The following is a 22,827-nucleotide window of genomic DNA, read 5'->3' as shown; positions in this document are numbered from 1 at the left end:
GGCTCTGTGCCCCCACCCCGGTGTGCAGGATGACCTGGGAGGGTGCTTCTGCAGCCCTGTCCCGCACAGGGACATGCATCCACGGCCCATGCCACCTTGGGCTCAGCTGTGCTGCAAGGACAGGAAGAACCGGGACCCTGCCCCCACCCTGGAGCTCCCAGAAGGGTGGGGCATGGCAGCTGGGCGCCCTAGGGGAGACAGCACTCGGCGTCTGTCTGGAGCCCAGCGCCCGGGCGGGAGGGCTGGTGATTCCCCAGGCTGCTGCCAGCCGGCGTCCCGTTGCCTTCCAGGTGGTGAAAGTTGGAATAGTGGAACCATCCTCAGCCACGTCAGGTAGCCCCATGCTCCCTGCCCACGGGGCCAGGAAGGGGAGGGCGCCCCACCGTGGGAGGCCTGGCAGCCCCTCCCCTCCCCCCGCGGCTGCTCGGGGGGACAGAGGCAGAGGGGAGCTCAGTGCTGCCCAACTCCTTCCCAAAGGTGACTCAGATGACGCGGCCCCCTCGGGCTCCAGCGTGCTCTCATCCACCCCACCGTCCACGTCTCCCGCGGCCAAGGAGGCCTCACCCACCCCGCCTTCCTCCCCCTCAGTGAGCGGGGGCCTGTCCTCCCCCAGGTAAACGGGGCCGCACGAGGCAGGCACCCCACCCCATCCTGACTTGAGCGCACCCCTGATGCAGCGGGGCCTTGGGTTAGAGAGCACTGAGAACCACTCGTGGCCGCACCTCTGAGATGCCAGCAAGCTGAGGGTCTGGCCGGAGGGGGCGCTCAGAACAGCCATGGGGAAGACACGGGCTTGCTGGGGCCAGGTGCCCCATTGGCTGGGGGTGGCCCAGGTCCTGGCTGGCTTAGGAGACTTGTCCCCCTCCCCCCAGCCTTGGGGGCACTAGGGACAGAAACCACAGGGAGTAAGTGAATGGGGGACTCTGCACGCAGACGGGGCTCAGGAGACTGAGATGTGTGGGTAGAAGCTGTGGGAGCCAAGAGGTGGGGTGGTCAGCAGCCCCTCCCAGCCACCCTCGGGTCTTTGGTGAGCAGAACTCACCCACACCCCCATGGGCCACAGGGTCCTAGGGCTGCTCCTGACTCCCATGGAGGCCACACCTCAGATGAGGCTGGTTGACCTTGGCCCTCCAGACTCAAAGGGGTGGTTTGAGAGCAGACAGGCAGCAGGCCCAGGTACTCCTGGGTGACATCAGCATTGTAGCCATGCCCACCCACAGACACAGACTGGGCTGTCCCCGGAGGCCAGGGAGGGACTGCAGTAGGCTCCAGGGCTGGGGCTCCCCTTTGCAGGCTAGCTGCCGCAGGCGGCCCCCCGGCAGTGGGCCACACAGGCGCCAACCGGCAACTCCTCCTGCCTGTGCCAGCCGCCAGGCGAGGACAGAGGAGTGAGGTCCCCTCTGCTTTTTGCAGCCAGGGCATCGGTGCTGAGCTGATGGGGCTGCAGGTGGATTACTGGACGGCAGCCCTGCCTGCAGACAGGAAGAGAGAGGTGGAGAAGAAGGACCTGCCCGCCACCAAAAACACGCTCAAGTGCACCTTCCGGTCTCTCCAGGTCAGCAGGCTGCCCAGCAGTGGCGAGGCCGCGGCCACGCCCACCATGTCCATGACCGTGGTCACCAAGGAGAAGAACAAGAAGGGTGAGGTGGGGGGATGGGCTGACTGCTGGGGGAACTGGAGGGGTGGCCATGCAGGCCCTGAGGTTGCCACAGGTCTGGGGACCGCTTCTGACCACGGCCACAAGCAGCGAGCGGAGGTCACCTCGGCAGGTTGGGAGGGCTGGCAGCCATGGTCACGGTGGAACGTGGGTGGCACAGGACAGCAGGGCTCCGAGGGCCGTGGCTGAACCCTGCAGCCCTCTCCCTCCTAGTGATGTTTCTGCCCAAGAAAACCAAGGACAAGGATGTGGAGTCCAAGAGCCAGTGCATCGAGGGCATCAGCCGCCTGATCTGCACAGCCAAGCACCAGCAGAACATGCTGAGGGGTGAGCACCCGCGGGGCCCAGCACCCGTGGGGGGCCAGTTGTGCAGATGTCCTTCCTTCAGTGCAGAGCCTGTGGGGAGGTGTCTGACATGTGAAAAGAAACCAGAGGAGGCTGGACTGCTTTTTAAAATTCATCTCTGGAAACACTTTTGTCTTGCTATGGAATGCATATCACATAGTTCGAGCTTCGAACCCATTTTGATAAAGCGTTTGTACGCATAGAACAGCTTTTTAAATCCTGAGAAATAATTTCTCAATCCTTTCCATTCTTTTAAGATTGATTTATACATCTCAGACCTTTTATAAGAGATATTCTATAACTAGTTATTTCAGAATATGGAGCCCAAACGGTCTTCTCTTCATGAGTTCGAGTCCGATGACCACTGTGGTCAAGAACTGCCCCGCCTTCCTCCGTGGCTTTTCTGGTTTAAGCGGAGGCTGTTTGAACCCAGTTTGCAGACCCCTGCTGGGGTGGGGGGCCGTGGGTGAGCAGGTCCCCCAGACCAGGGAGAAGCTGGCACGGGTGGCAGGAAGCAGGGGAGGGCGGGCGGGCGGAGGCCTGACCGGCAGGTGTCCCGTGGGCGCCCGGGGCCCCCGGGGGTGCTGGGCGCGGCGGGCGGGCGGCTCAGCCGGTCTGTCCCCACAGTCCTCATCGACGGTGTGGAGTGGAACGACGTCAAGTTCTTCCAGCTGGCGGCCCAGTGGTCTTCTCACGTGAAGCACTTCCCCATCTGCATCTTCGGACACTCCAAGTCCGCCTGCTAGCCCTGCCCCAAAGCCCTGGATGGCGAGCGCCGGGAGGGCCCAGCGGCTTTTGTGTTAACATTTCAGTTGACTACAGAGACCCTGACAAACACAAAGAGAAACAGTCTTAAGTATGAACGTGCTCTCAACCTGGAAGCTCATGGGGAGGCTGCCCCCCCGGAGCCCATTAACTGCTCTGCTCATTAACCAGACGTGCCGGCGGGGTGGGAGGCCAGGTGCACAGCGCTGAGCTCTGAGAGGCACGAAAGGTGTGTTCTGGCCTCAGGACCCCCCCGAGCCCCCCCGCAAGAAGGGTGCTCGCCTTCGTGTCCCGTCCTTCCAGAAAGCCAGGACTCTGCTTCCTCAGGGAGCTGGGGCCAGGCGGGCGGCCACACAGATCCACGGGCTGCCTGTGTGCCCACACACAGAGCTGGGTGACCAGAGGCTGAAGGCCGGCCTCCTGTTGGGGGCGCCCCGAGCAGAATATGGTGGTCGGGCAGCCCAGGCCTGGGCCCAGCCGCCCACCAGCCGAGAGATGCCCCAGCACCGCCCACTTGTGGTTCCCAATAAACTCCGGCCTCGAGGGGCAGTGGAGGTTTTATAGTAGCAGATATTTTTAATGCTTTTAAATACACGTTATAATGTAGCTGCCAAACAGACAGTGCTCTTCCGCTGTCCCAGTGGCCCCTGGGGCTCGGGCAGAGCCAGCCAGCGTCCCAGCCCCCACCCGCCTCACTCTCCCTCTGGCTGTTCTTGAGCCATCACTATGCTTCTGCTGGTTGTCCCTGCCCCAAATTTAGCAAGCACAGTGGCCCCCACAGCTGGCCCCAGCCCACTCAGCCTTCTCCTCCCACCTGGCCCCCAGGCCGGCTGGCAGGGGTGGGGGTGGGGGGGGAGTCTGGGCCCATACAGCACTTACGTGGCCAGTGAAAGCTCAGGCAGGGCAGGCTGGCCTCAGGGGCCAGGCACCCCCGGACCTGTAGGTGCAGCTGGGGGTACCCTGAAGAGGCACAGAGCCCTGGCCTCCCTGGGCCACGCTCCCTAGAGCAAGGTTTTGGGTTTGGGTCCCACCCTGGGTGGTAGCATCACCCCCTGCCTTTCCATGCAACAGGAAAGAGACATCCCGACCTGCAGTGAGTCCAACCCAGTCCCACGGCTTCCCCCGCAACCCTGCAGCCCACTCTGCATGGGAAGAGCCCACCAGTTCCCACCCTTTGGCAGCTGTGGCCCTGGGATCCTGGTAGCCCATCCAGCGGGCCACGCTGGCTATGCTCAGAACACAGTGCCAAATGCAGGGCAGGCTGCAGGCCAGTCCTGTTCTTCCAGAGGACAGGCCTCACCAACAGCCCATGGCACCGACAGGTCGGCCCCTGGGGGAGTGAGCAATGGCCCACCCTTCTTGGCTGTGACCTACCGGCTTCCTTCCGCCCCCAAGGCAGTACAGGGGGCGAGCCTCACAGCCAGTGGCCCTGGGCTAGTTAGGGAACAGGAGGACACGGGCCTGACCCTGTGTATGGCTCTGCCTCGGGGGTGCCTCTGGGCAGAGGGCCTTCCCCATGAGGGCCCAGACTCCTCCCCTGACAGCTCCTGGGACCAGGGGCCCTAAGCCAAACCCTGGCTTGGAAGACGGAGTCAGGGTGCAGGCCCCTGAGCCCCAGTGCCTCGGGTGGCCTGTACCCTCAGAAGCAGGCCCTGGGACCTTGAGCCTCCCTGCCCTGGTTCCCACCACTGGGCCTCAGGGCCTTGGTCACTGGGCCTCAAGTTTCCTTTCCAAAAGTCACACTCAGCAGGAAGGAGGTACAGGTGAGGCTCCTGACTTCACTTTCTAGCTGCAGAACTGACTTTAGAGGAAGGGGCCAAATGGGGGGCAGTCCCTCTCCTGGGACCATCCCTTCCCCCCACCCCCCCATCCACTTCATACAGCTATGCCCTCATCCATGCAAGGGGAGCGCCTTTGCCCCGGGGCCTACAGAGCCCAGTTGCGGTCTGTCCTGTTCCTAAGTGCCATGGGGCACACCCGCCACACCGTCCCCAGGCCCAGGAGGTCACGCACACAGCCCCAGGCACCGTGACTCCCTCAGAGACCTGGGCTGCGCTTACCCCCGTGCCTCGGCTTCCCCAATGGCTAAACAGGGATGGTCACATTTCCCCTGCCTACCTCATGGAGCTATTCTGAGGATCCACGGAAAAGCACTTTGTCCCTCCCAGGAAGAGGATGCAGGAGCCAAAGCCATCCGTGACAGAACCATGCAGCTGTCAGCACGTGGGGCTGGCATGGGGGTGAGGTGTGTGGGCCCCGGGCAGAAGCAGCCCCCTCACAGCAAGGGCTCTCAGCCCACCAGGTGACCAGTTGCAACTTGGGCCTCGCTGGGCCAGGCCGGCTGGGGACCCACTGCTTCCTCGCTCCTCCGACGCCCGTCCCCTGGGTCACTGTCTCCCCAGGGCGGGCCGGCTAGGGTCCTGAGTCAGTGTCATGGCTGCGTCTTGGGGATGGCCACGGACAGCCTTGCTGCACTGTCCTTGCCCCCAGATGGGAAGACCAGAGTACTCTCTGGGGTTTGGCCATTGTCCTGGAGCAGATTCCTCGTTAGGAGACAGGGCCACTTGCTTCTGCGGGCTGCCGGAGCTCCTGTGCCTGCCCCTCGCCCCTTTCCGCACCTGGCCTCCGTGGGCGGAGGAGGGAGAGCGTGTCCCCCGCAGGAGCCCGCGCGAGCCGGGAGCCCGAGGCTGCGCTTGGCGGCCGCCGCGGGGGACCTGAACCTGTAGGCCGAGGAGGGCCGCCCTACGTCTCTGCAGACCCCGTCCAGCTCACCGTGCATTGTTTAGTTTCGAGGATGTACGTGTTGCTAGTTTTTTTTCTTATTAAATGGAAAACAGGATTAATGTAAATAGCCTCTTTGGGGAACAGATTCTAATCTGTCACGTATGTGACCTCGTGGACTATTTTAAGGTGCTGATGCAACACTAATAAACCTGGGGGCACCCCCAGGCCTTCCTCCCTCCCTACTGTGTGATTCCTCCAGGGCCCACAGCCGGCAGAGCCCGGGGCTCCACCCCCGGCGCGCACTCCGCGGGCGGGCGAACGCCCCCGGGTAACGGATGGGGGGACACCGCCCGGGGGAGCGGGGGAACGTGGGGGGGGCGCCGGGGGGCGTGGGTGCGGCCGGTGGGTTCCGACAGGGGGGGCGTGGGGGGCACCATTCCCGGGGGGCGGGGAAACGTGGGGGGGATGCCGGGGGGCGTGGGGGGCACCGATCCCCGGAGCGGGGGTACGTGGGGGGGCGTGGGGGGCACCGATCCCCGGAGCGGGGGTACGTGGGGGGGACGCCGGGGGGCGTGGGGGGCACCGATCCCCGGAGCGGGGGGTACGTGGGGGGACGCCGGGGGGCGTGGGGGGCACCGATCCCCGGAGCGGGGGTACGTGGGGGGGACGCCGGGGGGCGTGGGTGCGGCCGGTGGGTTCCGCCCGGGGGGGCGGGGGGCCACGGAGGGTACAGAACCTGTAGGCCGAACGGGGGGCGGGGCTCCGGCCGAGGGGCCCTGAACTACGCCTCGGAGACTCCCCAGAGGCGGAGAAGGGAGGCATCTGACAGGTGACCCCTCCGAGCGCCGCGGAGTCACGCTCCACACCAGCCCGCCACCAGGCCCCAGCCTTGGGGCCCCTGGGCCACAGCGCAGGCGCGGCGCAGGCCGGAAGCGGAAACGGCGGGGCGGGGCCAGCCACAGGGGGACTTCCGCCGGGCTCGGTTCCGCCTCCTCAGGCTCTCCGAACCGCTGTGCGCCACGCCCCTGTTCTTTGACCGCCCCCCCCCGTGGAGGACCCGCCCTTCCGCCTCCGTACCCCCCCGGCGTACCCCCCCGAAGCTCCTTAGTGTACCGACCTTTCCCTGCCTCGGTACCCCATCTCTCCGCGTTTGTGCGCCGCGTACTCTTGGGGGGCCCCCTCCCCGCACCCCAGGCCTGCCCCGCCCCTGCAGCCCGCACTCCCCGCAGGCCCCACCTCTCCCCGCCCCGCACGCCCGGCGCACCCCAGCACGTACTTCTAGCCTACCCCGCCCTTCCTGCACCCCTCCGTACCCAGCCGCTCCCCCACCTCGGTTCCCCCAAGTACCGCGCTCCTCCATCAGTGGGGACCCCCAATGGTTCCCTCCTGCCAACCTTCCACGATGTGCCCTCCTGACCCCTGTCCTGAGCCCCCCTCAGCCCACTCCTTGCCCGCAGAGCCCCTGGAGGGGAGACGGGCAGCATCGTCTGGCTCACGGCCCCCCTTGGGGTGTGGTCCGCGCGGCGTCGAGGTGAGGTCACAGGGGGCGGGAGTGGGGAGGCAGGGAGAGCCCAGGGCCCTTCATTCTGTCTGGGTCTTCTGTGCGGGTCCTCAGCAGCCGACTGAGGGCACATGCCCGCAGGGCTGGAGCCAAGGTGGGAGGCCTGGGCCCCGGGGGCGGGACAGCGCGGGGTGCAGTAGCTGCTCCTGCCAGGGTTACCATGTCGAGAAAAACGGCAGCAGCAGCTGGGGACCCGGGTCACCCACTGGCCTGAGGCCTGCCCGGCACTGGCTGGCCAGCAGCTGGAAGGTGAGCCTAGCAGGGCCTGACACTGTCTCCATCTGCTTGCGGGGCCCAGGGAGCGGTGGTGACCTTTTCCAGAGCCCGGGAGGTGCAGACACGCAGCCTGTGGGGCTGGAGATGGACCGTCTGAAGCCCTTGTCTAATGCCCTCTTGGGGAAGAAGCCCAAATTGCCACTGCCCCAAGAGCCCTCTCCAGCTCTGAGCCCGACCATGGCCTGGGACCAGCCCGGTGCCCAGGGCGAAAGGCAGCAGCCGCAGACGCAGGACTGGGTAAGCTGAAGCCTAGCAACCAGCTTTGCAGGTGGGCTGGTCCGGGTGGGATGCAGAAGCAGCGACTGGGCCTTGGGGAGGGCTGAACGGTGCCTGCTGGGAGGCTCACAGAGCATCAGCTCTCTTCCCGGGGCCCTGAGTGGGCACCTAGGTGGCCCCTTCTGCCTCCCATACTGGGCCCTGGCCGTTTCTGCTGGGCACTTCAGAGGGGCCTGCCTCGGTCTCCCTAGCACCTGCACCCTGGGTGTGGAGGGTGGCACCCCAAGGAGGGAGCCAGTGACAGGGACCTCTGCCCCACAGCAGAGCTCCGGGACAAGGTAAGCAGGCAGTCAGCAGGACTGTCACCAAAAGTGGTGACCAAAACATTCCCAGGGGTTCTGCTTGTGACAGCCCCAAACTGGAGGCACCTCTCCGTCCCCCTGTCTCACACCAGTTGGGTGAGCAGCTACTTGGTTCCCACCGAGCCACGAAAGGGGGCACAGCTACTCCAGCCCCCGGGGATGCTTCAGGACCACAGAAGCCAGACGCCTGCAGTTGTGTGTGGTTCCCTCTGTGCAAGGGTCAGAGCCAGGTCGGACACATGCCAAGTGTGACGGGGTGGCCAGCGTGGCGAGTGGGAGCCTGTCAAGCTGTGCGCTTAGGCTCGTGTGTGTGGACACTCGCTGTGGTCCGAGGTTTTTGTAAGAAGGTGGCAGGAAAGCAGGCTTCCTAGCTGCCCCCTGTGGCCACCGTGTGCTCTTCCAGCCGCGGCCCCTGCCCGAGTACGTGTGAGGGCTGTGAGGGTCCTGGAGGGCCAAAGCCACAGACCCCTCGACTTGCTGGACCAGAACATAAACACACAAATGTGTCACCTGGCAGGAGGCAGGGCGTGACTCGGGGGCCCCCTTCCTGAATGGGTGGCAGGGACCATCGTACTCCTGGCAGCTCTTGGGCAGAGCCAACCCCCGCCCCCAAGCTCGAGGTTCTGAGAGCTGGGTGGGGGCCAGTGGGGCCGCAGGGAAGTGGGAAAGAAGGGCCCGGTGGGTGGTGTCCAGAGGGGAGGGATTTGGGTGGCGGCCGGAAGAGAGTGCAGACCCATCTCTGCAGACTCTCAGGTTTCTGGTTTGGGGGCAGGGAGTCCCTCTCCCCTCCCTGTTTCCCTCCTCTGCTCCCAGCCCTCCGGGAATGTCAGCTGCTCACTGCAGCCTGAGGGATTCCCTGGGCTACTCTCTGTCTCACTGTCCTGCATGGTGTCCTTCCTCTTTGTGCTCCTCAGTGTGGAATGCTGTTCCTGCAGGCCGGCCTGCAGCTGGCCCCTTGTCAGGCATCGCCTCCAGCCTGGCTGACCATTCCTTTCGTCCCTGTGTCATCCTATCCTAAGACCCACAAGACCTACCTTCATCTGCAGTGTTCACCGTGGGCCCCCGTTGCCTCACACAGTGAGGCCATGTGCTCACAAAGGGGCAAGGAGCTCAGGCTGAGGCCAAGGTCTAAGGAGACCTCCCCCGACGGAGGGTCCGCCAACATCCAGCCTCTCAGCAAGGGCTAGACAAGCTTATGCTTCCTAACAATCTCACTGAAATGACCGCAGAGTGTTCTGAAGAAGTCAAGAACCCACAGAACAGCACAGGATGGCAGGGCTGGTCAACAGGAGTCACATTCTGGTGGGCAGTCACAGATTGGGCAGAGCTGTGTGGTGGGGTGCAGCAGAAACAGGTTGCTGCCCTAGCTACTGAGCCCCAGTCCACCCACATTGCTAATCCAGTCTTGGTGCCCTATTCCATACCAACTGACGGCTAAGCGCACCAGGCATTTGCAGAAAATCTCTATCCTGAAGGAGTAAAACTAGAAACAACCAGAACCACAGCAGTGCCAAGCAAAACAAAACAGAGCTGCAGGCGAGTCACCATCCTCACGGTGACCTGTGCCATCTTGGAAGAACTGGCCATGCAGCACCACGGAGGAATGTGAGTGTGCCTGCTCAGTGTAGGAGAATGGACCGGAACCAGTCTACAGCAGAGGGTTCGGGAAGAGGGTCCACACAACTTCGTGCAAAGCAGTGGCCTGCATGGTTATAAACAGACTCCAGAAGAAAAATGAAAAAGGCCAATCTGAAAATGGGAATAAACTTAATAGGAAACAGGCAGACCTTTAAAACATCCTGGAGCATTACCGAGAGCCTTGGCAACAGGAAGAGACACCCAGTTCTTGGAGGGGAAGACTCCCCAGCACCAGGGGTCCTCCTCAGGGATTTCACAATTCAGTGTCATCAACAGTAAAAATGCTAAATGTTTGGGGCACCTGGTCAGAAGAGCATTCGACTCTTGATCTTGGGGTCGTGAGTTTGAGCCCCACATTTGGTGTAGAGATCATTAAGAAAAAAATAAACTTAAAAAAAAGGTAAATGCTTGTCTTCTCTTTTTCAGTATGCCAAACTGGTAAAATAGAAAAAATAATCAAAAATAGGTTCAGTCCTAGCAGATGTGAATTCATATCACAAAATGTCAGTTAGCAAAGCAAGGGTCCTGGCGTGTGATGCATGAATATCAAGACGGAAAAGTAAGTCTGCAAATTGACCCAAATGCCCACAGACACTTAGCGTAGGATGAAGATGATATCTCAGATCAGTGGGGAAGATGGACTTTGTCATGCGGGGCAACGGTGTAGCTATCTAGAAGACAGATAGTTGTGGGTGTGCCTCTCACTGAACACGAGGATGAACCCCAGATGCATAGGGGCAGACTTTTAACCTAGCGTCCAAGTCCAGAAGCCAAGAAAGAATAGATGGTTACATTTAACCACCTGTGGAAAACCAACAAAACTTTTAGGGAGGCAAAACACCACGAACAAAGAGGTAGCTGATCAATGCACCAAGACGCTGGGGGGAGGGTGGGGTGCGGTCATGTCCACACACCGTGCTGGGAACACTGGATTTGCAAAAAGAATGAAGTCAGACTCTTACTTAATGCCACGTACAAAAACTAACTCAAAATGGATCAAGGACATAAAAGTACAAAACTCCGGGAAGAAAATACAGGGGAAAGCTCCATGATATTAGACTTGGCCCTGATTTCTTGGATGACACCCAACAGCTCCAGAAACAAAAGTAAAAGTAGATAAATGAGGGTTCATCAAATTAAAACCTTTTGATCCTCAAAGGACACCATCAACAGAGTGAAAAGTTAGCCCGTGGGGTGGGAGAAAACCTGTGCCCATCACATACCTGGTAAGGGATTAGTGTCCAGAATGCATAGAGAACTAAAACTCTAAACCAAACAACAACCTGAGGCAGAAATGGGCAAAGGACTTGAACAGACATTTCTCCCGTTATATCAGGGGTCGACAAGTATGTAAAATGCTCAACATCATCAGTCCTAGGGCAATGCAAATCAAAACCACAGGGGACAACACTTCCCCCCCGCCCCGGGACCGTAACTCCTCTCAAAAAAAGGGGGGCGCCTGGGTGGCTTGGCAGGTGAAGCATCTGCCTTCGGCTCAGGTTATGATCCCAGGGTCCTAGGATCAAGTCCCGCATCGGGCTCCCTGCTCCACGGAGAGTCTACTTCTCCCTCTCCCTCTGCCGCTCCCACTGCTTGTGCTCTCTCTCTGTCTTTCTCAAATAAATGAATGAATAAGTCTTTAATTAAAAAAAGAAAAGTACGGGCCAAGATGTGGAGAAAGTGGAACCCTGTGCAGCGCTGGTGGGCGTGTGAAGCGGTGCAGTCACTGTGGGAAACAGCATGGCGTCCTCCAGAGCTTAGCTGGAAGGACTCGCACACACAGATGTACATCCGTGTTTACGGCAGCATTATGCACATAGCCAAAACGTGGAGGCAACCCGGGGGTCCGTCGGAGGAGGAATGTGAAGTGTACGTGCGGTGAATATGATTTAGCCTTAAAAAAGGAAGTTTGTTCTGACAAATGTCACGACACGGATGAACCTTCAGGACATTGTGCTAAATTATCAGCCCGTCATGGACGGACAAACGCCGTATGACGCACTTACGTGAGGCCCCTAGAATGGTCAGACTCCGGAAGCACAGTGGGGGCAGCAGGGGCTGGGGAGGGGCTGGGGACTTAGTGTGTGGGGAGGACAGAGTTTCAGTTTGGGAAGATGAGACGGGCGGTGGCAGTGGCTGCACAACACTGTGAATGTGCTTTAGTGGCCCTGAACTGTACACCTTAAAATGGTAAAAGTTACGTGTAATTTAGCACACGAGAAAGCATGAGAGGAGAAGAGATGGGGAAGACGTCATTTGGGGACATGCAGCTCCCCATGGGGAACAGGGCGAAGCTGCTGCCGGTCCCAGACACCTCAGGACACAGCAGGCGGGCGTGGAAGCAAAGCTCCAGGCACCAAGGGGAACCGGAGAGCCACGAGTGCCAAACAGAAGTTCTTCAAGGACAGGGGGACACTGAGCGAGGCCGCCCCCCCAGCTGACCCTGCAGGGCCTGGGCCAGTCTGAACTGGCCCCGGGGGCAACTGAGGCCGGCAGGTTGTCCTGGAAACGGAAGCGAACGGGAGCTGCCCCCAGGCGAGTCCCTGCCCTGGCACCCAGCCCCTGACGAAGTCACCAGGCACGAACCTGGATGGCAGAGACCGCGTGTGGTTTGTGCGGCACGCGCACCTGCAGCAAACAGGCGATCGCTGGGAGGGAGTGAAAGGTGTTCAGTGTCAGGGCTATAAATGAAGTCGTTGGACAAAGTGTGAAAAGGTGGCGGATACAGGTGTGGGCAGGGGTGCGGGGAGCAGAGCCAGTGCCCCCTGCTGGTGGCAGCCTGCGTGGCCGTGCGGTGGCGGAGCGTGGACCTGGAGTGAACCCCCCCAAACCCACTTGGGAGCATCTCAGAAGCATGCAGGGTGAGAAGCAGGCGGGGGAACCGCTGTGGGACCGTTCGTCCACATCGTGGGGCCAGCGCCGGGCCTCCTAGTGTTTATGACTGTGGCCAAAAGTGGCCGGGCCTGGAGCTGGCCCTGGGGCTCAGCGCCGCTGGCCGGGGGAGGAATCCTAGACACAGAGTTCTTCTCAGTCATGATCTATTTCTTAGGGAGAAAAAGCTAAGCAAATACGGCTTCGTTCACTTTGGATAGTGGATTCCTGCATTTTAAAATCATTTCTACTTTTCCCATGTGGTGGTGGTTCTCCATTTTATACACTGAACTCAGGCTTAGGGCCCCGCTGGGGTGGGAGAGCCCTTCCAAGGGCAGGCTGCAGGGACGCCCCAACCCAGGCGGTGGACAGAGCCCTTCCCTCGCCTGCAGGCACCGAGACAGCAGCCGGGTGCAGCGCCCGGAGGCCCAGGGTGGGGGCCCCTCACGATCGAGTTTGCAAATACCTGAGGCATAAAGTTCTAGTGATTCCATGAGAAACGACCAAAGTCCCAGTCCCAGTGGATTTCACACACTTTCTCTGAAGAAAATGACCAAGTGACAAAGTCAGTGAAGAAAAAAGAAGACACGGTAGATTTGAGGAGCACAGTTGCCAACACGTTTGACTTACTTGGTGCCGAAATGTTGAGCGCAGCAAGTGGAGAATTGCCTTTTCTTTCCGTTGGATTTTAGGGAGTCAGCACATCACACAGCCCCGTCCCTCCTGAAGCCCTGAAACATCCCCCAGAGAGGACAGTGGGAGCGGGTAGGGCACCGAGGGGTGCCCCATGTCCCTGCCGCCGCCCCTCTGATGACCGGCCCTGCCCCTCCCGCGGAGCTCGCAGCAGCGGCGGGTGCCCCCTTCAGGGGCCGTGGAGCAGGACTCGAAGGGCGAGGGGCGCACCGTGCAGGGGGCAGAAGCCTCCGGAATCATTCAGTGAAACCCCAGGAAGTGGAAGGGAAACACTCGCTCCGTCCAACTTGCAAAGGATTCTGTTTTTTTAAAAAGAAACATGCAGAAAATCACAAAGAGCTCTTCATAAATAGAACAGAATTGAAATGTTCGGGGGAGGGGTCGGAATATGAAATTGAGGAAGTCGCCTGGAAAGTGGAAGAGAGACACGAAGTGGGATGTGGGAGAAAAGATGAGAAACGAGAGCAGAAGGAGCCGCTCGGGGGCAGAGACCGGCGGGCCGGCCGAGTGGTGCAGGCAGGACAGCACTTCGCGTCGTCAGCGGGGGTGAAAGGTGAGTATCTGAATTTGTATTACCAAGATGAACGTTTTAGGAGAGATTTTATTTTAGAGAGAGGGAGAAAGAGAGTGGGGAGGGTCGGAGGCAGAGGGAGGGAGAGACTCCCATTCAGCCTCCCCGTCCAGCACGGAACCTGACGTGGGGCTCCATCTCATGACCCTGAGGTCACCACCAGAGCCGAAACCAAGAGTCAGAGTTTCAGCTGACTGAGCCACCCGGGGACCCCCCAAGATGAACTTTTATTTTTTTATTTTTTTTAAGATTTTATTTATTTGACAGAGAGAAACACAGCGAGAGAGGGAACACAAGCAGGGGGAGTGGGCAGAGGGAGAAGCAGGCTTCCCGCGGAGCAGGGAGCCCAGTGCAGGGCTCGATCCCAGGACCCTGGGATCACGACCTGAGCCAAAGGCAGACGCTTAACGACTGAGCCACCCAGGCGCCCCAGTTTTTTTTTTTAAACAAAATGAACTTTTAAAAACCTGAAGACACCGATGACAACACAGTAAACTTCTAAAGTGGTCCCAGAAACTCCCTGAGGGAAGGAACTACAGGTGGGCACTCCCAGGCAGCTAGGAAATAAGTCCCCCCACCAGGGAGGTGGAAACTGTCCAGAGTCACTGCTGGCTCACGTGGAGCAGCTTCACCTTGACACCAGTGCCGCAGGAGAGGGGGAAAGAGAGAAAACAACACGCCAATAGAGCTGTGGCACAGAATGAAAAATCCTGAATATGTGGTAAATAGATCAAACCAGGCAGCATCGGGGCTCCTGGGTGGCACAGTCGTTAAGCGTCTGCCTTCGGCTTAGGTCATGGTCCCAGGGTCCTGGGATCGAGCCCCACATCGGGCTCCCTGCTCCGCGGGAAGCCTGCTTCTCCCTCTCTCACTCCCCCTGCTTGTGTGCCCTCTCTCGCTGTGTCTCTCTGTCAAATAAATAAAATCTTGAAGAAAAAAAAAAACACAAAAACCAGGCAGCCTCTAAAAGACTAAACCTCACCACCGTGATGCCCCCAGCCCCTGACACCTCTGCCCCGAGCATGGCAGGGACTTGGTCTCTCACATCCTCCTAGTGCCGAGGTTGGTGCTGGCGCGTGAGTGGTGAGTAGGTGCTCAGTGAATAGATAAAGTTGTGTATATATGGAAAAACTGTACCCCAAGGACGAACGAATTTAGAAATCCATTTAATAAAATTCTCTACATTAACAAAGGAGGAAGACCACATGATTATCTCAATAGATATGGAAAAATAATGTTAATAAATTCCAGTATCTTTCCTTAAAACAAACATAAAAACCTATTGATTATTTTTTTTAATTGAAGCATAATTAAGCCAGTGAAAACCTACTGATTCCAAGTAAGGTAGGAGGAGATGGACGTTTCTGTAACCTGATAGATAAAGGGAGCTATCAAGAGCCTTGATGGGACTTCCCCAGGAGTGTTTCAGCAGGTGCGGGGTGTCGCCATGACAATGAGCCTGTCAGACACCGAGGCTGTGCCGAAGTCAGGAAAATGAAATGAGCTATAAATACCTGAAAAGAAAACATGAAATGGTCACTATTTGCAGCTAATCTATTGTCTGTTTAGAAAATCCCTGTGAGCCCGTTAAGAAAGAAGACCACTAAGAGGAAGGCTGGAGATGATCTCCACTTAAAACCTCATAGTTTCTTGGGCACCTGGGCGGCTCAGTCAGTTGAGCATATGCCTTCAGCTCAGGTCGTGATTCCCGGGTCCTGCAATCGAGACCCTGCTCCACGGGGAGCCTGCTTCTCCCTGCCTCTCCACCTGCTTGTGCTCTCTCTCTGTCAAATAAATAAATAAAATCTTTAAAAAAATAAAACTTAATAGTTTCTCAATATACCAAAAATAGCCAACCAGAAAATGTAGTGGGGAGAAAAGGACCCATTCCCTTTAACAGCAGATACTGCAAAGCGCTTAAGACCGAATGTGTTCTGTGAAGGACACTGTAACGGAGGAGCGTAGGCACGCCTAACGGAAAACTATACCATCTCATCTGATGGGACGAGTTAATGCTTTAAACCTGCCCAATTTCCCCAAAGTACCTGATTTGGTGCAATACCAATTTTTAAAAAAAACAAACTCTTCATGAATGTTGACAGTCTTATCCTAAATGTACCTACGTCTCTGTCCGTGTATTAGTTATCTGTTGCACCTAACAAATGTCCCTGAGACTTAGCAACTTAAAACCATAATAAATACGTTTGTCCCAGTTTCTGTAGGTCAGGAACTCTGGAGCAGCTCAGGGGGTGGCTTTGGTCTGTCAGGACGTTAGAGCCACAGTCGCCGGACAGCTGGATTAGGCTGGCTCACGTGGCTGGCAAGTCGGTGCCGGTCTCGGGCGGGAAGCCTTGCTCCTCACCGGGTGCCACTCAGAGGCCGGCTGACACGCGCAGTCCAACCACAGCCCCAAGCAGGAGCAGTGAAAGGAATCTGTCCCCAGAACCATCACAGTCAAGATAAGCTCTCGAAAGCCATCAGAGAGGAAAGACAGAGTCTTGAAAGGAGCAGCAGAGAGATCTCGGTACGGTGGAGGACGTAACCGTCAACCTGGAACTTCATGCCCATCAAAAATAATCTTTTAAGAAGAGGGAAAAATAAATGAATAAAATGATGCACAAAAATTTGCCCCAGCAGGACCTCACCCTCGATGTGAAGAAGAGAGCTCATGTAGCCTGAAGGTGAGCTCAGACTGAAGGGGGCAGCTTCTGCGTGGGGGCACATGGAAACTAACGTGGACAGGCACCACAACACCCCACGGGGTCCACACACCGAAGACTCAGGGTAGACGAGCACGTGCACCCACCATGGCACGAGCATCAGGACGGGGTCTGTCACTGGAGCTAAGTTTTCCAGATTCCGTCTGGTCCCAAGAAGGTGAGGGGCCCGTTTGTTAACTTAGACTTGGTTGAGTGTGCATGCACGCGGGGCTGACACCAAGAGAGCAGAGACAGTGACTTTTGAACAAGTGAAGGGGAAGTGGCGGAGAGAGGAGAGGCCAAAGAAGGGTCTGTGGAACTGGAAGACAAAGCACAAGGTCTGGCAGCAGGTGCAGTGACCAATGTCACCCCACTCACAAGGCAGCCGTCGCCAGAGCGGATTAAAAACAACCCAGTCCCTCGACCTGCACATGAACGTGCACGGAGCGAACATGGGAATGTTCCAGCCCCAGGGGATGGAGACCTCCCGTGAACAGCCTCCCATCTGTTCCTGGCGCGCTTTGGTGCCAAGCTCTGCCTTTGGGCCTGGAGTCAGAGCGAGTGGGTGCCCCTCCACGGGCAGCAGGGTGACCCAATAGACGTAGTCGTGGGTGAAAGAAGCAAGCGGCATGATGTGTGCAGTGTGGCTTCCTTCAGTCAGAGTTCAAAAACGTGGATATATTACTGCATGGTAAAGATATTATTCAAAAGAATAAGGATTTTTTTTTGGGGGGGGAAGGTTTACATAGAAAAGAAACCATGCAAGGGTTTTGAAAGATAAGAGCAGGTTTTGCTTGTCTGCTCTAAGCTCCAGCAATTAAAATTGTATGACATAGGGGCACCTGGGTGGCTCAGTCCATTAAGTGCCTGCCTGTGGCTCAGGTCATGGTCCCAGGGTCCTGGGATCGAGCCTCTTGTCGGGCTCCCTGCTCAGCGGGAAGCCTGCTTCTCCCTCTGCCGCTCCCCCTGCTTGTGTTCCCTCTCTCTGTCTGACAAATAAATAGAATCTTTTAAAAAGTAAAATAAAGTTGTATGGCATTGGGGCAGACAGACACGGGCAAGTGATCCACAATGCAGTGCAAATAGTCCGGAAATGGGTCCCCGTGTGAGTCTGGGGACTTAATGTGGGCTTTGCATGGCAGTGCGGAGCCGTGGGGACAGACTTCTCCATGAGTGGGGGTGCGGTGACCGGCTGCCCCTTTAGAAGACCAGACATGCACCAAACATTAAGACCAAACCACAGACACGCCAGGAGAATGTGCCAGAGCAGCGTCAGAATCTCGGAGGGGAAAATTCCCACCTGGGGCCACGTGCTAAATCCACGACAGGAAATCCTACAAGTCTGACTGCAGTTTTTAAAGGTTGGTGCCAAGACACAAAACTCTGGAAGAAAACGAGGCGTGTGACTCAGGTCATGAAGGAAGCAGAACGGATACTGGGCGGGAGAGACAGGCTGCGCGACGTGATGTGCCTGGGCCTGCGAGGCCTCCAGTCCTTCTGTTGCGTTGGCGTGCAGAGAACCAACTGCTGAGAATTGTCCGCTGTTGGTTTTTGTTTTTGTTTTTAAGTTACGCATTAATCTTTCCTCCTTTTGCCTCTTTTTTTAAAAAAGATTTTATTTATTCATTTGACAGAGAGGGAGGGAGGAAGGAGTGAGCAGGGGGAGCGGCAGAAGCAGACCCCCCGCCGAGCAGGGAACCCGATGCGGGACTCGATCCCAGGACCCTGAGATCATGACCTGAGCCGAAGACAGACGACCCCCAACTGACTGAGCCACCCAGGCGCCCCCACCTCTAGCTTTCACTGAAGTTCTTTGGTTGTTCTTTTCCTCGCTGCTTGAATTGCTTGCTTCACCTGTTCCGGGACTTTTTCCTAATTTTCCAGCATTTGGAGTTCTGTCTTCACAGGACAGCTGCAGCTGGTGTGCCCTGCACCCTCGCTCATTTCTAAGTGAGCCAGCTCGCAGCCTTGATTTTCCCTTTCACTCAGGGGTGGATCAGGGGTGCTTCAGAAGGCCCGCCCCAATGTGCTTCTGCTGTTAATTTTTACTTGCATTGCCTTGCGGTTGCCTGATGTGACCCAGACGAGTCCCAAGTTGCACATCTGTTTGGCTGGTGGCTGATGTGTGCAATGATCCATTTGTTTGGTGAGAGCATGATTGTGCGTCAAAGAGGTGTGTGCATGTTCTGTGTCTATTAGATCACTCTGCTTAAGCACTTAAATCTTTATTTTTAAAAATTTGGGCTGCTTTTAACACAGGTGCACACCTCACTGAGAACAACGGCTCTGCCCCAGCTCCTGGGGTCACAAGCGGCACGACCCGGTGCCCATCGCTTCCAGCTCTCGCAGCTGTCCCCACCGCGAATTGTGATTCCAGATTCAGGGGCCTGTCCTCACTGTGCACACTCTCACTGGGGACACCAGCCACAGCCAGAGCTGGTGCATCTCTGGGGACGAAGCCCCACGCCGAAAACACAGCTCCGTCCTCCTCAGAGCCCCAGGCATGCGGACAACGGCCCATGGTTGCTCCGGGGCCCCAAAGGCCACACTTGGGGGAGCCCAGGGGCCAGCTCTGTTCCCAGGGGGGCTGCTCCCCAAGGCTGCTCATCCGGAGCGCCCCTGCCAGCCCCCTTCTGCAGGACCCCAGTCCCTGGGCCCTCGGTCCCCCCACTTCCGGTTACTCCCCTGTTTGGGTGGAGCGCCTCATCCAGTAGCTTTCTTGGGAGGGCCTGGGAGATGCTTGAGTTCTCGACTGTAAAGCTATTCAAGTTTCTTTATTCTGCCTCCACACTTGCGTGGTGCTTTCGTGGGTGGAAATTCTCAGTGGAAAATCATGTTCTTTCAGGACTTGTAAGGTATTATTCTGTTGCCTCTAAGCCCTGCTGTTGCTGCGTGATGCCCTAGACGGCGTGCACCTCGGGTCCTTTGCACGTGTGCTGCGTGTCAATCTCTGCAGGTTTCTGGAATTCCCATACTACCCCTGCTGCAGGGGTTTCCTTTCCTGGTCTGGAGCCGTGTCCCCTCTGTCTCTGGGAAGTGTGTGTTGTGCACTCATTTTCTCGGCTCTCTCTCCTGGAAATTTGACTAGCTGGATGTCAGCCCACATGGTTGATTTTCCAGTTTTCTCATGAATTGTTACCCGTTCACCATGTCTTCGTTTTTGGTGTTTGGCCAGCCCTTGCATTATCAGTCAGCATTTGTGTGATGACGCTCTGTGACGAATTCCTTGAGCCACAACCGCGCACTTTTGCTCTCGCTCTCCATCAGGGGTCTGAGGTCTGCAGAATCTGTGTGTCCTCGGCTTGCCCCCCAGTCTCAGAGGTCCTCGGGGGACGCTGCACCCATAGTGGATGGCGGAGACCTGAGAGGTGGGCTTTGGGCAGGTGCTCTGCTGACCCTGCCCCGTGGGGGAGCAGGATACAGTGTAGTGGGTCTAGTCTAGCGCTACTGCCAGGCGGGAGGGAGGGACCCCCCACCCCCTCCACACCTGCTAGGGAACTTTCCGTGCGGACACCACACTTACGTGTTTAAAGAGTTCCGGCTTGCCGTCGGAGCTCTCCTCTCCCACACCACCCCCTTTTCTGCTTCATGGACTCCCGTGTCTAGGAGAACAACAGGTATGGGGCGGGGGGCTCTTTCCTGTCCCCCGAGTCTCTCTCATCCCTGGCAGAGGCCGCACCTGCTCTTGGTCAGTGCTGAAGAGCGGAGGCTCCACGTGCGCAGGTGCCGCCTTGCTAGCAGTCAGGCACTCGGGCTGGGCTGGGGCAGGTTTCTGGGGGCTCTGCCCTGGGCGCCGCACCCTTGGGGTCTGTTGGGCTGCCCATCCCCCCCAGAAAGGAACCCTCCTCTGCTGGGAGGAGAGGGAGAATAGCCAGGCCCTGCGGATCTTGGTGCAGAGTGGTGGAGTGGGAAGAGGGGCTGGGGACTTCACTTTTTTTTTTTTTTTTTTTTTTTTTTTTGCGGGAGTTGGGGAAGGAGGATGCTTAAACCACAGAAACGTATTGTCTCAAAGTCTGGAGGCTGGAAGTTCAAAGCGCAAGTGTCAGCCGGGCTGGTCCCTTTTCCAGGCTTCCTCCTCGGCTTGTAGCTGACCCTCTTGTCTGTGTCCCTCACATCTTCCTTGTGTGTGTGTCTCTGGGTCCTGATGTGCACTTTGGGGGGTTTGGTTTTGGTTTTGCTAATTGTTTCTGAGTGTGTGGCTCAGCAGCATGAAGTATATTCACATTGTTGGGAACAGATCTCCGGGACTCTTTTGTTTTGCGAATCTGATGCTGTCCCTATTCAACACCCGCATCTACTTCCTGTCCCTGTGCACCTGAGCCCTCCCGGGACCTCCTGTGAGTGGACTCACACAGGGTGTTTGTCCTTTGGTGACCTGCCTGTGTCACTCGCCATAGTGTCCTCAAGGTCCGCCCATGTTCCTTCCTTTTTAAGTCTGAATGATATTCCACTCTGTGGGCTTACCACACTGGGGAATGTTGTCACCCATCAGTGGCCGTTTGGGTTCTTCCACCTTTTGTCTGTTGTGGGTCATGCTGCCGTGACCTGGGCATGCAGTATCTCCTTGAGACCTGCTTTCAGTTCCTTTCGCTAAATACCCGGAAGTGGGACTGCTGGCTCATTCTAATGAGCAGTCTAATAAATTCTAGTTTTAATTTTTTGAGGAATGGGGACTTTGCTCTTGTCTTTATCCTCTGTTTTTAGCGTGCCCCCCCCATGGCATTCCAGACCGTGACTGGCTGTCTCACCCCCCTAGGAGGTAGCAGGGGGCCCCCAGGGCTGGGCAGAGTCTGGGGGGCTCTCCGAGGGTCTTTCACAGACAGCCCACCTAGGAAATTCTTTGACGGGCGGGGTGGGGGGGAGTCCTGCATGGGTGCGGCGGGCTGCTGGCCTTTCCGTTACTGACGTCTTTCCAGCCTCCTGCCTTGTGCTGACCCCTCCTCCACCGGCCCCTTGCCACCTCGGTGTGTCCTCACGGCTCCTGTGGCTTTTTTTTTACTTTAGAGGGGTTTTGAGGAAGAGCGCCCCCCACCCCACCTCTCCTGAGGCTCTCGCAGGCCAGCTCGGAGGACCGCTACCGCCTGCCGCCTCCTGGCCCCAGCGGGAAGGGCCGTGGCCGCTGTGAGGACTTCCCAGTGCCCGGCCCGACCCTCGCGCAGAAAAGCGGGCTGGAGGGGTGGGGCCTGGGCGTCCGGGCGCAGAGCCGCTGCGGAGAGCCGCCACAGGCCGCGGGACGGCAGGCGCCCCGGCCCCTGGAGGCCGAGTGCGGAGGGTCGGCGGGCGCGGGACCCGCGGCGCGCAGGTGTGGCCAGCGCCGACCGCCTCCCTGTCCCCGCAGGTGTGCGAGCCGCCCGAGAGCAGGTGCCCGAACCGCCACTGGAGCGTCAGCATCGACGAGCGTCGGCGGCTGGCCACGCAAGGCGGCTGGGAGGAGCCGGGCACCGGCGGGCCTCCCCGCTACTGCAGGGTGTGCGAGGGGCGGCCGGGGGCCCGGGGAGGGGGGGCGGGGCGCGGGGCGGCTGGGAGAGACCGGGCACCGCTACCCGCCCCCCACCCCGTGCAGGGTGTGCGGGGGTGGGGGGGGGGAGGACCCGGGGACGGGCTCAGGCGACACACAGCCCCCTCCCGGCCCCGCCCCGCCCCCTGACCCCGCGGTTGCCCTCAGGACATCGCGCAGCTCGTGGCCCAGCTGGTGTCCGAGGACGTGGACAAGGACGTGCTCCTCCCCCACCCTCTGAGGTCTCCTGAGTCCGCCAACGCCTTCCACGCCTTCCTGGCCCGGAGCGCGCCTTTCTGGCGGACCGTGACTTTGGAGGCGCAGGTCTCGAGCTCACCACCCTTCCGAGAGCCGACTTAGCCCAGTGTCTGTCTTGCAGCGCCTTTCCTGAGGGTCTTGGGGTAGGCGGCGGCTGAGTCCTCTTCACCTCCCTCCGGGGGCTCGTGAGCCCAGGGATGAGAACACAGGCCCAGAAGGACCCTCTGGCTGCCCCTTCCTTAGAATGCGCAGCCCTGAGGACTTGGAGGCCACCTCAGGGAGGGGTGCCTTGCCCCGGCCCAGCCTCCAGGAGGCCACCAGGAGGGGCCTGGGGGACAGGGCAGAGTGGGGCCTTCCAGGAGAGCCCTCTGCCACCTGGAGAGCCTGCCCGAACCTTCCTGGGGTCAAGCAGCTGCGGATGGCCTGGGAGCAGGGAGGGGGCCATGATGGCTCAGGGGCCCCCCTACAGAGCCTGGCTCGTGACCAACTCCTTTGCTGTTCCTCCAGGAGGATGGGGATTTTGAGGTCATGAACTGCTGGGTACTGATGCCCACCCAGCTTGGGGGCACTGGGTCTCATTTTGGGCCCTGCCTGTGGGAGGCCCAAAAGGGCACACATAACCCCCGGGGGAGCAGAAGTCAGGGGCTGCTGAACACAGAGGGAGGCTTCCTGGACGAGGTGGTGCCTCCCCAGC

General features: G+C 58.7%; 2 protein-coding genes across 9 annotated transcripts in view; both read left to right on the top strand.

The window, feature by feature from the left end:
- The window catches only part of PACS2 (phosphofurin acidic cluster sorting protein 2), a 59,935-nt gene extending 54,208 nt beyond the window's left edge, over positions 1-5,727 (top strand). For 4 of the 7 annotated variants that reach the window (XM_027569372.2, XM_035727895.1, XM_035727896.1 and 1 more), the window contains 5 exons: positions 291-333; positions 478-613; positions 1,414-1,640; positions 1,871-1,984; positions 2,630-5,727. In XM_027569372.2, coding sequence (XP_027425173.2) covers positions 291-333; positions 478-613; positions 1,414-1,640; positions 1,871-1,984; positions 2,630-2,748 — 639 coding nt within the window. In that variant the 3' untranslated portion in view covers positions 2,749-5,727. Of the gene's footprint in view, positions 1-290; positions 334-477; positions 614-1,413; positions 1,641-1,870; positions 1,985-2,629 lie in introns of those variants that run through there. The other 3 variants (XM_035727898.1, XM_035727897.1, XM_035727899.1) reach the window with 2 other exon arrangements.
- Positions 5,728-6,838: 1,111 nt separating this feature from the next.
- Positions 6,839-22,237, top strand: TEX22 (testis expressed 22). 2 transcript variants are annotated; one of them, XM_027569374.1, is made up of 4 exons: positions 6,839-7,022; positions 7,351-7,565; positions 21,717-21,845; positions 22,044-22,237. In XM_027569374.1, exons 2-4 carry the CDS (start codon positions 7,413-7,415, stop codon positions 22,233-22,235), a joined length of 474 nt encoding a protein of 157 aa, XP_027425175.1. In that variant the 5' UTR covers positions 6,839-7,022; positions 7,351-7,412; the 3' UTR covers positions 22,236-22,237. The 2 variants fall into 2 exon arrangements, with proteins under 2 accessions (XP_027425175.1, XP_027425176.1); XM_027569375.1 differs by lacking the exons at positions 6,839-7,022; positions 21,717-21,845; positions 22,044-22,237 and adding an exon at positions 8,821-10,231 and having other exon boundaries at positions 7,038-7,565.
- Positions 22,238-22,827: the final 590 nt, after the last annotated feature.

This window comes from Zalophus californianus, chromosome 6, assembly GCF_009762305.2.
Source record: "Zalophus californianus isolate mZalCal1 chromosome 6, mZalCal1.pri.v2, whole genome shotgun sequence".
In the NCBI taxonomy this organism is placed as follows: domain Eukaryota; kingdom Metazoa; phylum Chordata; class Mammalia; order Carnivora; family Otariidae; genus Zalophus; species Zalophus californianus.
This window is presented reverse-complemented; position numbering and strand designations above follow the sequence as displayed.